Source organism: Marmota monax, unplaced genomic scaffold (genome assembly GCF_021218885.2).
Source record: "Marmota monax isolate L192 unplaced genomic scaffold, Marmota_monax_Labrador192_F-V1.1 WCK01_AAM20220418_F8-fsc00167, whole genome shotgun sequence".
In the NCBI taxonomy this organism is placed as follows: domain Eukaryota; kingdom Metazoa; phylum Chordata; class Mammalia; order Rodentia; family Sciuridae; genus Marmota; species Marmota monax.
The window spans coordinates 3,422,912-3,440,103 of NW_026694116.1; the positions used below are offsets into that span (position 1 = coordinate 3,422,912).

The 17,192-nt window shown below is 62.5% G+C and overlaps 1 protein-coding gene across 3 annotated transcripts in view; it reads right to left on the reverse strand.

The window, feature by feature from the left end:
- Positions 1-809: 809 nt before the first annotated feature.
- The window catches only part of Adamtsl2 (ADAMTS like 2), a 34,262-nt gene continuing 17,879 nt past the window's right edge, over positions 810-17,192 (reverse strand). For all 3 annotated transcript variants that reach the window (XM_046465529.2, XM_046465528.2, XM_046465527.2), the window contains 9 exons: positions 16,699-17,071; positions 10,581-10,678; positions 7,832-7,958; positions 6,631-6,844; positions 6,396-6,551; positions 5,516-5,686; positions 4,684-4,860; positions 2,129-2,273; positions 810-1,565 (listed from right to left, as the gene is read on the reverse strand). In XM_046465529.2, the coding sequence (XP_046321485.1) occupies positions 1,426-1,565; positions 2,129-2,273; positions 4,684-4,860; positions 5,516-5,686; positions 6,396-6,551; positions 6,631-6,844; positions 7,832-7,958; positions 10,581-10,678; positions 16,699-17,071 (1,601 nt within the window). In that variant the 3' untranslated portion in view covers positions 810-1,425. The remainder of the gene's footprint in view (positions 1,566-2,128; positions 2,274-4,683; positions 4,861-5,515; positions 5,687-6,395; positions 6,552-6,630; positions 6,845-7,831; positions 7,959-10,580; positions 10,679-16,698; positions 17,072-17,192) is intronic.

Sequence of the window (17,192 nt, forward strand, 5' to 3'; positions counted from 1 at the left end):
CTCTGATCTGGCTGGTGGGGTCCGGGGCCTGGGACTGGGAGTGGCTTTCTGGGAGGACTTGCCACAACAAGTCGCTGTGTTTTTCAGTTCCCTAGAGGTGATCGTCTGAGATTGGGAACCACCACTGTAGTGCTGAGCTGCTAGAAAGTTTCTGGGTAACGGGCTGTGTTACCTGGGACAACAGGCTGACCGTCTCTGGGCCTGCTTTAGCATCGATGCAATGGGGACCTTAGAACTTTCCTGCCGGAGCCCAACAGCTGCTCTGGATGGTAGCCCTCCGATGCCCATGGGTGCAGGCACACACAGGGGCAAGAGTGCCCGGGCTGATGGCTGCCTAGGTTCCCTCAAAGCCCCAAGTCCCTCAGAAACTGTTCTGGTGAAATGAGGCACTGAGGTGGCCCCTGCTCTGGGTTCCAGCTGGAGACAGTCCATCCCCAAATTGCAGGGGACTGACAAGCAACTGTGGGCCTCCCTGCTACCTGGGCTCCCAGGAGACACTGCCCGTGGCCACCTGGGCACTGAGAACATGGTGCCCTGATCCTGAGCTGGGGCTCAGGCTCCATGAGGGGACACACGCCAGTTGACAGCAGGCTTGAAGTTCTGGCCAGTTCTGAAGCCAGCACTGAGCCCCGACGTCCCTCCCTGGGCCCCCTGTTCCCTTTGTGCTTCCTGACTGCTTGCTGCACCTGACTACTGCAGCCGCCTGACCGCACACCCTCTGCAGCCGCCAGAACCCCCGCGTGGCTCACCCTGGCTCTCAGCCCCTGTGCCCGCCAGCCTTCCTGCCAGAAGCAACTGAGATCGCGAAATGCCACCATAAATACGGTCACTTTATTAACATACGCCGATGAGTACTGACAAGGATACAGGACACCCGGCTGTCCGTGCCCAGTGCACCATGAGAAAGGGCCTCTTCAGGGGCATAAAGTGCATGCCCCTCTGAGCACAGCTCCTGCAGGGCAGGTGGAGCTGACACTAGGTCGTGGGATGGGGTCCCCTGGAAGGAGCATGCCTCAGTACCTCCAGGGACTGATGGTCTGTGTCCCCTGGCTGCCCTGGCAAGTCACCTTGGAATGGCTGCACCTCTACAGAGCAGAACCTGGGCCAAGGGCAGGTCTCACCTCCATGCTGGGCTTTGGACTCTGGGCCCCATGTTTCTGGGGCTGCTGGGGGTGGAGGTGGCAGCCACCAACACAGGACCCTCTGGCTCCAGGTACAGCCCCCACAGCTGGGGCAACTCTGGGGAGGGGTTGCTGGGTGCTGGAGGCTGTCCCAGGGCTGGGCAGAGCATCGATCCACAGGCCATGGAAATCTGCTGAGGATCAGCCGAGGCTCCGCCTCAGGCCTTCACACCCGGGGGCCTACAGGACGAGTGTCCAGGGAGGGGCCCCAGAGCCAAATAAGCTCAGGGCGGGCACCCGAGTCTCAAGGGGCTGCAGGGCCAGGCCTGGGAGTGGGAGTCCGGCAGGAGCGGCAGCAGGCCTTGCTGTAGTACCAGTGGCCGCAGAGGTTCACCCTGATGGCCAGAGCGCAGTTGGTGCCCGGCTGGTCCTGGCAGCTGTCATCTGGGGATGTGATGGGGCAGGGTGACGGGGTAGGGTGTTGGGAGGAGGCCAAGAGGCAAAAATGCAGGCCCCCCCCACAGTCTTTTCTCAAGGGCAAGGGCTTTGCCCTCTGGGCAATAGGAACCTGTGGTCTCAGCCATGGTGGATGTCCCCTGCAGGTCTCTGCCACCTCTTTCCCACCCCACACCCTCCCAGCCAGTCCCGGAGCCCCGAGGGGCTTGATCTGTCACTGGGAGAGGTGACACCTCAAGGGCCAGGATTTGAGGAAGACACTGTCCCCTGGACATCCTGAACATCCCCTGGAGCCCACAGTTGCCCCCTCCCCACTTGAGATGCTAAAGCAGAATCGCCACCTGCCTCTGCCGCTCGCTGCCATCCCAGAGCCCTTGTCCACCTGCCAGGACCCAACCAGAGGTCCTGCCTGGCCCCTCCTCCCTGCAGCCAGGGCAGCACCAGAAAATCCTGGTCCAGGGGCTCCGGGTGCCCTCCCACCTGCTTGTCCCACAGGCCCTGGCTCTGGCCACAGCCCCCTGGGAAGCCCTGCCCTCGGGTGCCCCTCTCACCTGGGGGCTCTGTGGGGCAGGGCTGAAGGTCACAGGCTTGCCTGCCCACGGGCTTCACCAGAGGGTCACATCCGCGGACGATGTCGGTCCCCTGGTAGCACTTCACGTCCCGCATCCTCACGCCCACCCCGCAGGTCTTGGTGCACTGACATGGGAGAGACCAATGGCGTGGCAGAGCCTCTCCGACCCCACCCGCTGCCCACACGGGGCACAGGGAGCTCCCCGGAGCCTAGACCCTGCGGCCGGGATGAGTGGGAGGTGAGGAGACCCCGATTCTCACCCCAGCTCCGCCATTTCCCCAGGCACCGTGTGGGTGGCCCTGAGTCGGCCCTTCCCCCTTCGGCGGACGCCTGCTGTCCTGGGCCTCTAACACAGACAACTTACTATGGCCAATCCAATGCATCTTGAAGCTACTGCCCCCACGCTGATCCCTGTCCAGATGTCCCCTGGGTACGCTAAGCTACCCAGAACACCAGGGTCATCTGCTGACCCCGATGACCCTGCCATCCTCCTGCCATGCTCCTACAGGCGGAGGCTTCCTGATGTGGGTGACCCTACACCACCCAGGCAAGCCTGGGACCTGGGCCTGGGCTCCCTGCAGTGGGTGGGCACCTCTGCCCTGCCCTCCCTCCAATTTTCTTTCCAAAGGCACAGAGAGAACAGGGAGGACTTGGCAGGAGGCTGCCCGCCGGCTGCCCACCCAGCCTGGGGAGGGGCTCAGCTGGAGGTGAGAGACGGCTGGCTTGGCATCACGGCCAGAGGACAATCTGCCTTTGGCGGGCACCCAGGGAAGCCTGTGGACGTGCCCCGGGAGATGGGCGGGCTGCCGGCGCCGGCCCCCTGTCCCTGGGGAGAGGGTGGGATGGGGCAGCTGAGGAACAAACCCTAAAGCGGTGCCTGGCATGGTGGGCAGGCAGCAGCCGGGACACGACAGGCCACACGCCCACGGCCATCTGCACCAGCCCCCTCGCCCCGCCCCAGCCTTGGGAACAGGGAGGCCCTCCTCCTCCACACTGCTCCCGGGGCCCTGCTCCCTCCTAGCCCACCTGCCAGCAACGCCTGCTAGGCACCTGTCCCTAGAGGCCCACGGTCCTCCCAGAATTCATCTGTCTGCATGGCTCCCTGGGACCCCAGCCCCAAAAGGCCTCCCCTGCCCCTCCCCTCCTCCTCCCCCCTTGCCTGGCTGGGACCCTACATCTCCTCAGCCCTCTGCCTCCTCCCGGAAGCCCCAGCCCTGCCTCAGTCTCTCCCCTCTTGCTGGGGGTCTTTCATGGGCAATAGGAGCATGTGGTGCGGGAAGCAGAGGACTCGTGCAAGGCAGGGTCTGTGTGAGGTCCTCCTGCCTGCGTGGGGTTGGGGGTCCCAGCCCTGTGCTCCGAAGAGTGGCTGCACTCATGGGAACCCACCTCCAGACCCCTGCCACCCACTGGTCCCAGGGGCCCAGGCCAGGGCGGCCTCCGTGTTGGTGTCTGGGACATACTATGAAACTCTCAGGAAAGGTCCTGAGCTCCAAGTCCCCTCAGATACCTCTTTACTGTCCCTAAGCTCTCAGAGTTGGCCAGAGTGGAAACTAACCCCGCCCAGTGATTCTCAAAGCTGGCTCTGGGCCTCCCTGTGTGCCCTCTGGGAGCCTGTGGCCTCACTGCAGGCGCTAGGGACACAGCGCCTGCAGACTTCTGTGTGAGCTAATGAGAGCAGATGTCGGGACAAGGCTGGCTGTGGTGTAAGAAAGACTCGGAGCGCTGGCAAGGCCTGGGCTCTGGACACTGCCAGCAGCCTCCCAGGAGGATGCGGGACAGCGGAGGTGCACTTGCCCTGCCTCACCCACCAGGGACAGCGGCTGCCCCAGCTAAACCAGGGTGCTTGACCCGAGGGGGTTCCTCTTCTGGGAGACGGGATGGGCTGGCTTGGGGACTCCTTCCCTTTGCAAATTCTCCACACCCCCTGGGTTGGGCCCAGGGCTCCCATGTTCCATAGGGCCCCCCAATAACTGTGGGACCCTCAGGAAGCTGGACAGCTCACCGAACTCCTAATTCTTCCTCTGAGAAATGGAAAAGAGCCCTCCTCAGGGGGATCTGGGAGGGAGGAGACCTCAGGCTGCCCTGGGGACCCCGTGGTGAGGGCACTGCCAGCCCAGCACCCTCTGGCTAGGAGTTCTGGGGACCAAGGAGTCCACAGAATCATGCAAGGGCCAGGCCTGACACTGGGGCCAGGAGAGACACTGCCCTGCCCTGTGGGCATAGTGTCTGCCATCTAGCTGTACCCCCAAGTCCCACAAACCTGCCTCGCTGCGTCTCACCCTGGGGTCTGTCTGCCTCACGAGGGAGTCAGGCCCACATGCTGACGCAGTCACCACTTAAAGGCCACAGTGTGAGTCTGGAAAACAACCAGGCCCCTGAGGCCCTGGACAAGCGCTGCAGGGCCAGCAGGGGCAAGATCAGGGCAGGCTTCCTGGAGGGGGCAGCCCTCCACCCACTGATCTAGTACACTGAGAGGCTAACCAAGGACAGAACCCTTAGGGACCTCTGCGGCAGGAGGCGACCGTAGGCGCTCACCTCTGACCAGGGGCTGGTGTACCACTTGAAGCAAGGCCTCTCAAAGCAGGTGCTCTCCTCGGGGGGCTTCCTGGCCAGCCCGCACTCGGGGCCGCTACGCGTCTGCGGCTTCCCATTGGCCAGCTCCATGCAGAGGACCAGCCGCCTCTTCACACCACGCCCACAGGTGGTGTTGCACTGAGGGCCAGAGGGACAGGTCAGCGGCCAGGGGCCAGTAGCACCAGGACAATCCACCCAGCAACTTCCGGGGATAGAAGTCTGGTCAAGAGCCTTTGGCTGAGAATATCTGAATCAATAGGCAAATTGGCCAGAACGCTGCTCAATAACCATTTGGCCCCAAACAGATTTGATCAAAAGCAATTTCGCCCCAAACCATCTGTTTTGAAACAAATTGGCTAATGGCAATTTGACCAAGGAGGATGTGGCCAAAATCAATTTAGCAGAAAACAACTTGGCCCAAGATTATCTGGTTAATCGTAAGCAGCCGAAGCAAGTGGTTGAGAGCAATGCAGGGTGACTGGTCTGAGAGGGTGAGGGTGACGGCTGCCAGTGAGGATGGACGTCAAACCAGAGGGCCCGCAGCACGCGCCCCTGCCCACCAGGAACGTGGGCCGAGCAGACACCACCGAGCATGTGCCCAGTGCATTCAGGAGAACACTAAGGGTTTTCCTGCCTGTTTGGCTTATTGTGTTTATAATTAACTTTAGTGAGTCACACCTTCACAATTTGCAATTAATTCCTCATTTGGACCAATCTATCCTTCCCACCGTTGGGCAAATTCTCTCTGGCCCCACACTCTCCCGAGGAGCCGCCCAGGCTCCGGGGCACTCACCCGCTCCCAGTCCTGGGCCAGCCAGTGTGCCGGGCAGTTCTTGTCCCCACAGGGGTGGATGGCCAGGGGCTTGGTCTCCATCTGGCACTGAGATTCGGGGACCACCCGTCCGTCACTGGTCTTACAGTACACGTGCCTGATTGTGCGGCCCTGCCCACAGCTTCCACTACACTGCGGGAGGGGACAGCAGGGACAGAGTTAGAGGGGTACTCCACAAGCCCCCCCACCCACGCGTCCAAGGGAGAAGAACAGCTCCCAGGGCAGCATGGGGAAGCAGTTGCCCTGGTAACCAGTTTTTAAATAACATTTTCTGTTCTAATTACAGAAATAACATGTTCAAGGCAAAACACACAGAGAAAAGCACAGCTCAAAAGGTCACGTGTGCCCCTCCCACCAGAAGTGACCCTGGCCATCATGTGAGCAGCTCTGTTCCAGACAGAGAGAAGACGGAGGGAGACAGAGAGAGAGAGAGAGAGAGAGAGAGAGAGAGAGAGGAGACACAGAGAGAGGGAGAGAGAAGAGGAGACACAGAGAGAGGGAGAGAAATGGGCACAGAGACTGAGGGAGAGAAAACGGACATGTGAGCACAGACAGGCTGAGAGACAGAGACAGGCTGAGAGACAGAGACAGGCTGAGAGACAGAGACAGAGAGAAACACACAGACGGGGAGAGGCAGAGGGAGGCAGAAACAGAGAAAAGGGAGAAGGAGGCGGAGACAGGGAGAGGGACGGAGGTGGACACGGGCACAGGGAGCAGGGAGCATGCTCGTGGCACGCGTTTTGGTCCCTTGTGACGGACATCTTCACTCCAGGAAAATGGGAAACTCGGGCGTGGCCGGGTAGTGCCCTCCGACTGCTCTCTGCCCCGGCCCTTCCCTCACCGGTCCCCAGTCCGAGACAGTCCACTGGCGGTCGCAGGGGGGCCCCGTGCAGTTCTTCTCCCCCACAGGCCGAGTGCTGGGGTCACACAGCTTCTCGTCCTCGGAGCAGCGGATGTCCCTGGTCACCACACTGCGCTCCCCACACTTGGCCGGGCACTGCGGGGAAGCCAGGGTGAGGGGTGGCGGGGACACGGGCCGCCTCGCCCGGCCACGCGGTTCCTCGGCTCTCGCTCACCTCGGACCACTCGGACATCTCCCACTGCGGCCCGCAGGCCGGGTTGCGGCACGTCTTGCGCTCCTCAGGCCGCACGGCCTCTGCGGCCTCACACAGGTCGCTGTACACGGAGCTGTCGAAGCCAGGGGACAGCATCTTCCAGCAGCGCACGATGCGGAACTGGTAGCCCTCACCACAGGTGCGCGAGCACTCGCTCCAGCTGCTGGTCTCCCACCTGGCTCGGAGGGAGGGGGCAGGGGCCAGCCTCAGCCCTGCCCTGCAGCCCCACCCTCCCCTCCCGCTCCACCCCGGGGAGGCTGAGGCCAGTCACAGCCCAGCCAGACAGGAAGGGGTGAAGCAGTGGTGGCTGTGGCCCTGGCAAAGGGGTCCTCAGGAGGCCTGTGGGGTGCTGCAGGATCCACCTGCAGGGCCCAGCCACCTCCTCTACCCTCACCTGCAGGCCTGCAGCCTGGTTCCCTTGCCCACTCTGCTCCCAACACCCTCCCCGCCTGCTGTACCCCTCTTGGGACCTGGAGCCCTAAGACCCCACGCTGCTGGGTGGCATAGGTGGCCCCTGGGTACTCTGGTTCTCCACAAGCAAAGGTGGAAATGAGCAGAAGGAGGCCCAGCCAGTGTGCGGAGCAGACCCCTCCTCTCCTCCCACCTGAGCTGGGGTCCTCGGGAAGATTAGAATAAGAGGTTCAAAGCCTGTGGGGCTGAGGGGACAGGCCCACTCTGTGACAGTCGGGGTCTTCACCCTTCCCAGGAAGGAGCAAATGCCCAGGACAGAGCAGGCCAGAAGAGTGTGGCCTCCCAGGGGTGACCGCTCGGCACCTTGGCTCTCACACTGGTTGTCACCAGGGGAGGGTGTGCTTAGGGCTCCGTCTCTGTATCGACAAGGCAGGACAGGAGGCCTGGGGCTGGAAAGACAGCCTCTGCCCGCATCTCGGAGACAGCCAGTTGTTATTTTGGGAATAATCTTTTTGGCTTATAGACTCCTAGCTGTTCCCAGTAGGCCTGGGGGCAAAGACACCAGGCAACAGCAGCACAGAGGAGCATCCTCAGCCTTTGGCAGAGAGCAGCCCTCGCTCTGCCCCTCCTGCAGGGCCCTGGGGCCCCAGCCCACTGCCCTCCACCCCACAGGGTCCCGCTGCTGCTCCGGGCAGAGGCAGGTAGGGCTGCAGTGCGTGGCGCACACGTGCGCTGGGCCCCGCGCAGGCACCTGGGCTGGCACTCCCTCCCCGCGCAGAACTCGTGGACAGGCTCGGGTCGGGTCAGGGCGTCACAGTAGCTGTCATCTACCTCCACCCCGTCGTAGCGGACGCACATGGCGTAAGTCGACATGACCCCTGTCGGGCAGGGAAAGGGCCTGAGCGCAGGTGGTGGGCAGAGGGCCTGGGAGCCCCCTGGGTTGGGGACCAGGAGAGTTCCCGGCTCACGGCACCATTGAGAGTTCCAGGGCAGGCTGGGGGCCAGGTGTCCCTCCCTGCCCAGGGCCAGGGCCCCCTCTTCTCGTCCCTCCACAGCCCCACCCCATCTAGCCAGGTGCCGGCTCACCTGTGGAGAACCCTGCCTCTGAGCAAACTCAGATCACCCTCACAGCCACACAGCTGGCCTCACAGCTGGCCTTCCTGCTTTAACCCCGCGGACAGACCACAGCGTGGAACCTGACCTTCAGGTCCTCTCCAGCGCCTCGGGGCGAGAGCAGACGCCCAGTCCTTAGCAAAGGTGCTCTCGAGCTGACTTTAATCATCATTCTTCATGTAGATCTTTCTGGGTCCCACCATGGGGATGTAGGGAAAGGGCCACCTTCACCTAATGGTGTCCCAGACCCCCTCCACTGCCTTCTCGTCTTCCTGCCCACAGTGGCACAAGGCCCAAGCTCCCTCAACGGGGTAGCCCCTGCCAAGGAGCCAGGGAGAGTCAGGGAGACGCTGGAGTGGGGCGGAGTCTGCTGGGTGAGAGAGGCAGCCCTCCTGGAAGCCAGTCCCCAGGCAGAGGAGCCCAGCCCCCGCGCCCCTTCCACTTCCTCCCCTTCATCCCTGGGGAATTTTCTGGACACCTCTTCGTGACACCAGTCCCAGGAGCAAAGTTCCTCCAGGCTCTGCCACAGGCTGGCCCTTAGACTCAACGTGGGCCAGCAGCCCAGCGCGGGAGCAGACAGGATGGGCCACCATCCCCAGCACACCTTGGCCTGGGGTGGGAGCCTGCTCTGCACGATGACCTGTCACGGGACACTTGCCGACCTCTATGCCATGCGTGGCTGACCCACCCCTTGACACCCCGGCCTGGGTTTCCAGCACACTCAGCTGTGAGCATCAGAGGCAAGCACAGGAGGGTGGAGGGCCTGCAGCATGCAGGGGGTGGGAGACCCAGGCAGGGAGCCACTCACAGAGGGCACCCCAGCTCTGTCGAGTCTGCCCAGTGCCATTGGCCCAGTTAGGAGCCTCCCGCAGTGACAGGGAACTGGCTGTCTCTGTCCACTGCTGGATAGCCTCAGATGCACAGGTATACACAGAGTTCATCCTTCCCCCAGAGCCAGACCTGCCCTGACAGTCTCCTGGGTCCTGCTTTGCGTCTTGAGCTACCCAGAACAGGCCCAATCCCCCTCCCTGGTCACTCTTTGGGTGTTGAGGGATGGTGGTGTCATGTTCTCCCTGGGGACATTGTCCATCCAGGACTGTCCAGCAGGACTCTTGCTACATAGACCATCTTGTCCTAATGACATGTCACAATGTCACATCTCCAGACAGTGATGTGTCCAGATGCTTCCCAACCATCTCCCGAGCCCCAGCACCCCTGGAGTCCTGAGGCAGGGGGCCAGGAGGAGGAGCCTAGAACACCCAGCTTCTGGGTGCTGCGGCAACACCCCCTCTGGCCCAGCTCCCTCAGGTCACCCTGAGGAGGGCAGTCCTGTGACTCACTGCTGAGACCAAGGGACCCACTGCTGTGGGGCTCACTCGATGCCACAGCCTCAGGTCAGACAGATGGCAGTGATGGCCACAATCAGCAAGGGCTCCTGTGGATTGGCTGTGCCCACGATGGGTTGCTCCGTATTTCCCAGTGGTCCCCACAGCCACTTGTGAAATAAAGCACACATCTCATTTCCAGCCACAGAAGAGGAAGCAATGTGGTCAGCCAACAACGGGTTCAAATGCTGTGCCACGCTCCACCAGAATGCCAGGTGCAGGGGGCCCCCGCGTGCGGGAGGGGCACAAGAGAGGCAGGGTCAGCGTGGGCAGAACCGAGGGTGTGGTCCACTACAACTTCCTACTCGAGGGCTGTCTCCTGAAATGCTACCAGGGCAGCAGGGACACAGCCAGACTCAGACTGCCTGGTGTCCTCTCTGGCCAGGGAGTGTGGGCACCCAACGCCTTGGCCAGCTGGGGGTGCTGGGTAAACCAGGAGCATCACGCACCTGTGGGGCCACAGAGTGTTCTCTAAATCAAGACTTGACATCACAAGCCTAGATACAGTCGTCCCCAGATGGCCCTTGCTCTCTACCACATTCCCCCTCCCTCCAGTGCCCTGTGTCCCACTGTAACCCGTAGCATCCCCCCGGGTAGGGAAGGAGCAGGCCACAGGGGCAGCTCTGGCCAGCGTCTCAGTGTGGAGGTGGCTGCTACACCTCCTGACAGGCGTGGCTTCAGATCCCCCTCAACACTTTCTAATTGGAGTGTCCGACCAGGTGACCCCAGGGGGAGGGTCTCTCTGCCCTGGCCCCTCCCCGCTGAGAGGTCCTGGACTCTGACCCGCCCCTCAGTAGTAGACCGCAGGGTCTGTCTTGCCCTTCCCCATCTGCCATAAGCAAAAGCAAAACCCTGGGCCCGGAGGCCGCCTCTGATTGTCTGAGAAGGGACACAGTACTGGCAGCCGTGGGGAGGGGGCCCAGGGCCAGCAGCCCATGGGAACTAGGATGCTCTACTGGACACCCCAGGACCCAGCTCCCGAGGCCCGACAGCTCCCAGTACCTGTGGTGCAGGTGGCACTGCAGGGCTCGTGGGAGGAGAGCTTCCAGCGGTACATGTCAGCCGGACTCACGCCTTGCTTGCGCGCCTTGGGCCTGGTCCTGAAATGAGGGCAGGCAGGGACATGAGGACGCTGGACGCCCTGCACCTCTTTTCCTGGGAGGTGCATTGTCCCTCACAACGTCCCTGCTCTGGGCCCAGGAGAGATCCCCACCAGTGAGGGCCAGGCCCCCACTTCCTGGAACAGAATGGGTGAAGCCCCTGGGGGGATACTTCAGGAGTGGACACTGCTGGCCTCTGTCCATCTGAGTACCTCTTCTGAGCAGGCTGAAGGACCCCCGAAGTCCTCCAGCAGTGCTGGAGGGACGGAAACAGCGCCTTGCGCAAGCACCTCACTGTACTTGCTCACGACAGCCAGCGGATTCTCTCTTCCCACCCCAGGGGGCCTTAGGTCCTGAGAACGTTCCAGAATTCTCTCCTTACTGCTCCCTCAGCTGGGATTCTGAGTGTAGGGGAGCACCAGCCATTCAGCCTCCAATTATCAAATACTCCAATTATCAAAATTCGAAGTCCGCTGTGCCGGGGGAGTGGCGCATCCCGTGTTGGGGGTGGGGTGTCTGGGACGGCGGCACAGACCTGTTAACGGGAAGAGGCACGCTGGGTCCCCGCCAGCCACCAGCTACAGTTCTTGGCCGGAACTCAGGGGCCGAAGCCAACTATTGTTAGGAGTTGGCTTCCCCAAGCGTCGGTGCGCCTGGCGTCGGCCTCGGCCCCCACTCTGCAGGCTCGGCAGGGGAGGGGGGTCGAGGCGGCTCCCTCAGCCCGGGACGTCTGCTGGAAGACATGCCACCCAAGCTGGAGGGCAGCCCAAGGAGTCCTGCAGCCCCAGGGCCAGGGGAGGTAGGGTGGGCCCAGCCGACAGCAGCTCACCCAGGCCCCACCTCCCCTCGTGGACACGGCTGCAGGCCCAATCCACTTCCCTCAGGCCCAGCTGGGCTGGCTAAAGAGGATCTGGCTAACACCCTACACGAGGCTTAAACTGGGGCCACTTCTTTCCGGGTCCATGGTCACCTTGGTGGTCAGGCCGAGTGTTATGGGCATCGCGTTCTGAGGGCTTGCTGGTTGATTCTGGGACGAGACAGGCTTGGCTGCACGGAGCCTGCTAGCCGAGGCTGTGAGGAGCTCTTCTGCTTTGCTTGGGCTGGTTCATGCTCCCCAGGAGGACCCCGGCTCCAGCGGAGCTGTGGGGTGAACATCGCCTGGACAGGCATGGCACTGAGAACCCAGGAAACCGGTCTACCAGGGTGAGCTCCCTGGCGAGCCAGATGATGTGGCTCCAAGAGGGCCCCAGGAGGAGCAGGCCAGGCAGTGAGGCCAGGGCCTCCCTGGGCTCCAGCCTCCGGTCTGTTCAGCTTTGCCCAGGTTCCAGGAAGAAGGGAGCCTCTCCCCTCCCTCTTCTTACAAAGCAGAGGAAACTTTAAAAGGGGAGGGGGTGTCTAAGACCCCAAAACCTCAGAACAAGGGACCAGCGGGATCTGCCTAGAGCTGCTCGCAGAGGGCGATCCTCCCAGGAGAGGGGAACCCGGGTAAACCGGTCCCTGATGCTGGGTTCAGGACACTTGGAGCTGCGCTGGTGGGTCCCCCACCCTGCTTTCAACAGTTTTCAGGTCTGCCCAAGAACAAAAGGAGATGAGAAGATGCAGTCCCTGCCCCAGCCCCTCCTGGGGGAGCCTGCCATCTCTGTCCAATCACACGAGCTGCAGTCAGCGCACAGTGTGACTCACACCTGACTCAAGAGACAGCCACAGGTTCAAAATAACCCTCTGGATTGGAAGTCTCAAAGGTACTCGTGGAGGGCTGCCCACACACCACTCTCGCCAGCACGTGCAGGCGTGGGCCAGAGCATATACCGCTCTGGAACCAACCCTGCATATATTGGCACAACAGGGCGACACCTAACAGGTTCCCTTATGGGAAGCAGCACCAAGAAGCAAGCACCCCGGAAGTCACTGAGCCGCCCACCTCCCTCCCTCCGTCCCGAAGGGGGTGCTGCCCCTCTCCTGCCAGCCCACCTGGCAGGACACGGGCTCCTACAACCCCAGCAGCAGAAACTCTGAAATGACTGCGTGTGTTTATAAATAAGCCAGAAGTTTCTCTCTTCCTTTCTCCCCCAACGCTTCAGAGAGGGAGGCGTGTGCCTCTGTGGCACAGACGCTTCTTCCCCAGGCGAGTCTGGTGACAGGCCCCCCTTGATTGTCTGAGGCATTTCTGAGAAGATGAAAATAGCCCTTCCTTTCTGGGCTGCCCTTTGATCTCCGGAGCAGACACCACTTCCTGTGTTTGCACAACCCGCCTAGACGGGCTATTTTGGCCTGGTAGTTTCCCCCGTGGCCTCCCTGGCCCTTTATCTCCCCAGACCATCTTTGGTCCCCACCGGTAGCATCCTTTGATGGCAGCCCAGTCAGGGGAGCGGTCACATCTCACTGACTGGGCCTTCTGAGTGCTGACAACCTATTTTATCAACAGGCGCCGGGAATCCACTCCTCCCGAGCGGCTGAGGGGTTGGTGAGACTCACAGGCAGCAGCAGAGGATCTCTGAGATGTTAAGGCTTCAGAAGCTGGGCTGGGAGCGGCCTGAGAGAACTGCCTGCCTCAGCAGGGACCCCTGACAAGCCCCTCAGAGAGAGTGGGAAACTGAGGTCCAGGGCAGGGCAGGGACGCGTCCAGCTCCCGCGGCCTGCTCTGCCCCTCTGTCTGTGCCACACGGTGCCTGCATTTCCTGGGATTTCCTGAGGCATAAGCCGAATTAAAGAGAGGGTCTCTGTGCCATCCTGATAAACCTGCACAGAGGGCTTGGGCACCAGACAGCTGGCCACCTTCACAGTCCTGAGCCACACATCTTGGAGGTCCCTCCACCTTGGAGGCTCCATTCATTACCAGTAACCTCTCTGAACCGAGCCCTTGCTGTGCTTCACCGCAGATACGCCGTAATCACTGCGTGCTCTGGGAGGGGAGGGGGCCCTGGCCCGAGACAGGGCTGGCAGTGCGGACAGACTGGCCGGGTCACACAGGCAGGTGCCTTCCCACTCTGGTTGGACTCAGATCCTGCACCCCCAAGGCAAAATCTATCCCTCCCTATCGATCACCAGGTCCTGCTGAGTGGGCAGAGGCCCGGGTCACGGGAACTGTGAGGGTGCAGGGTCAGGGTGAGCAGGCAGCCCTGTGTGGCCGGGTGGGAAGAGGGGCAAGAGAAGGCCCCACACCAAAAAAAGGAACCCCCCAGAGTCCACCAGCCATGCCCAGGGCTCCTGGGAGGCTCCTTCTGCTACCCTGCAGATGGTGAGGAGTAGCTCAAACCCCATCACCCAAAGTGACCCCAAATCTCCCACAAACCCTGTTCCCCAGTTTCAAGGACCCTGACCTCAGCACCACAGGACCTGGGGGCGGGGCTCTGGAGTTGGGGTTTGGGTGGGCCACCAGAAGACAAAAAGAAGCCAGCGGTTCAGCCGACATCCTGTCCCTGCTGCCCCGGGCTGCTGTGCCTGGCTCCGGAGGCTGACACCAGCCCCACTGCCCACCGGGGGTTCTGGGAAGCCCTGCACCTGGAGGGTGGCCGCTTCGGTCCAGAGGCTTGTCACCAGGGTCTGTCCTTAGCACTGACTGCAGAGCTGGGCTACCTGCTCCCGTCAACTCTGACACAGAGAGGCTCCGTTCTCAAGGCCCTCCAGGCCCAGCCCTGATGCCCAGGAGTCCCCAGCCCTGACTGTCCAGGAGTCCCCAGCCCTGACTGTCCAGGAGTCCCCAGCCCTGACTGCTCAGGAGTCCCCAGCCCTGACTGCTCAGGAGTCCCCAGCCCTGACTGCTCAGGAGTCCCCAGCCCTGATGCCCAGGAGTCCCCAGCCCTGACTGTCCAGGAGTCCCCAGCCCTGACTGCTCAGGAGTCCCCAGCCCTGACTGCTCAGGAGTCCCCAGCCCTGACTGCTCAGGAGTCCCCAGCCCTGATGCCCAGGAGTCCCCAGCCCTGACTGTCTAGGAGTCCCCAGCCCTGATGCCCAGGAGTCCCCAGCCCTGACTGCTCAGGAGTCCCCAGCCCTGACTGTCCAGGAGTCCCCAGCCCTGACTGCTCAGGAGTCCCCAGCCCTGACTGCTCAGGAGTCCCCAGCCCTGACTGCTCAGGAGTCCCCAGCCCTGACTGTCCAGGAGTCCCCAGCCCTGACTGTCCAGGAGTCCCCAGCCCTGACTGCTCAGGAGTTCCCAGCCCTGACTGCTCAGGAGTCCCCAGCCCTGACTTCTCAGGAGTCCCCAGCCCTGATGCCCAGGAGTCCCCAGCCCTGACTGTCCAGGAGTCCCCAGCCCTGACTGCTCAGGAGTCCCCAGCCCTGACTGCTCAGGAGTCCCCAGCCCTGATGCCCAGGAGTCCCCAGCCCTGACTGTCCAGGAGTCCCCAGCCCTGACTGCTCAGGAGTCCCCAGCCCTGACTGCTCAGGAGTCCCCAGCCCTGACTGCTCAGGAGTCCCCAGCCCTGATGCCCAGGAGTCCCCAGCCCTGACTGTCTAGGAGTCCCCAGCCCTGATGCCCAGGAGTCCCCAGCCCTGACTGCTCAGGAGTCCCCAGCCCTGACTGTCCAGGAGTCCCCAGCCCTGACTGCTCAGGAGTCCCCAGCCCTGACTGCTCAGGAGTCCCCAGCCCTGACTGCTCAGGAGTCCCCAGCCCTGACTGTCCAGGAGTCCCCAGCCCTGACTGTCCAGGAGTCCCCAGCCCTGACTGCTCAGGAGTCCCCAGCCCTGACTGCTCAGGAGTCCCCAGCCCTGACTTCTCAGGAGTCCCCAGCCCTGATGCCCAGGAGTTCCCAGCCCTGACTGTCCAGGAGTCCCCAGCCCTGATGCCCAGGAGTCCCCAGCCCTGACTGCTCAGGAGTCCCCAGCCCTGACTGCTCAGGAGTCCCCAGCCCTGATGCCCAGGAGTCCCCAGCCCTGACTGTCCAGGAGTCCCCAGCCCTGACTGCTCAGGAGTCCCCAGCCCTGACTGCTCAAGCATCCCCAGCCCTGACTGCTCAGGAGTCCCCAGCCCTGATGCCCAGGAGTCCCCAGCCCTGACTGTCCAGGAGTCCCCATCCCTGACTGCTCAGGAGTCCCCAGCCCTGACTGCTCAAGCATCCCCAGCCATGGCTGCCCACTTGTCCCCACCTGTGGCTGCCCAGGCATCCCCAGCCCTGACTTCCCAGGTGTCCCCAGCCCTGATGCCCAGGAGTCCCCAGCCCTGACTGCTCAGGAGTCCCCAGCCCTGACTGCTCAGGAGTCCCCAGCCCTGACTGCTCAGGAGTCCCCAGCCCTGATGCCCAGGAGTCCCCAGCCCTGACTGTCCAGGAGTCCCCAGCCCTGACTGCTCAGGAGTCCCCAGCCCTGACTGCTCAAGCATCCCCAGCCATGGCTGCCCACTTGTCCCCACCTGTGGCTGCCCAGGCATCCCCAGCCCTGACTTCCCAGGTGTCCCCAGCCATGGCTGGACTCTGGGCCAGGTCCATGGCAGCTGCAGCTCCAGCCCATTCTAATCCCTGATTCCAGGTCTGCCCCTTGGTTGAGGAGCCCCTGGGCCCCCCACCTTCTCTCTGGCTGCAGTGGAGGTTGAGCGGAGGCTCCGTGTTCGGGGCGGCCTGGAACCCTGCTTGTGTCTGACAGCCTGTGTTCGGTGACTGTCCAGACCCCAGGCGCCCAGAGTGAAGGTGTCACTTCCCTCTCCGAGCCCCAGGCTCCTCAGGCTAAGGGTGGGGTGGCCACTGCATATTCCCCTGTGTATGGACACTGGTCCCCTTTGCTGGCTCAGGGGCAGGCTCTGGACTGCCAGCCTCCTTCCCCCAGTGTCAGTGGCACGGATTGGAGTCAAGGCTGGGAACACCTGGGCAGCCATTGCCAGGGACACCTGACCCAGGGCCCTAACTTTAGGGGAGGACACACAGCCCAGGCCTCTGAGCTCATGCTGAGATCCACAGGGTGGCCTTCCAGGACCTTGGGAAGGGGTGCTCTCTCCCACTTACTCTCCACGTCACCAGCCCTTGGGTCAGCCCCCCTGTGGTGACTCCACCCCAGAGGGCCCTGGACAGGGCAGGGGACATGCCTCCTACCTAGCCTTGTGGGTCCTGTTCCCGGCCATGGCGGGGAGGCTGGCACTGGCGTTGGGGAACGGGGCCTCCGAGGAGGTGTTGGAGAGCCTGTCACTGCTCAGCTCCAAGTAGGACCCATTGACCAGGAAGGGAGCAGCCCCCTCGTTCTCCTCATAGTCCACATAGAGGCTGTCAGCAGCAGGGCTCCGGGGGCCGCCCTGGGCAAAGATGCTGTTCATGGTCTCATTGAGGGCAAACTCCTTAGAGTCAGAGCCTGTGCCCAGGAGCTGGTCGGAGATGGCATTGGCAGAGAGGAACTCCCGGGGAGTAAAATGGGTGTCCACCTCTGGGTCATCGTTGTCGCCCAAGAGAGCTGTCCCTGTGGCGTTATGGTCTGAAGAGAGACAGACAGGCGGTCTATGACTTTAATCTTGACTGCCAGGCCATCCTTATAAATCCTACACATAAGATGATTTATGTCAGAGAGCCCCTCCCTGGGCCAAGGGGGCTAGGAC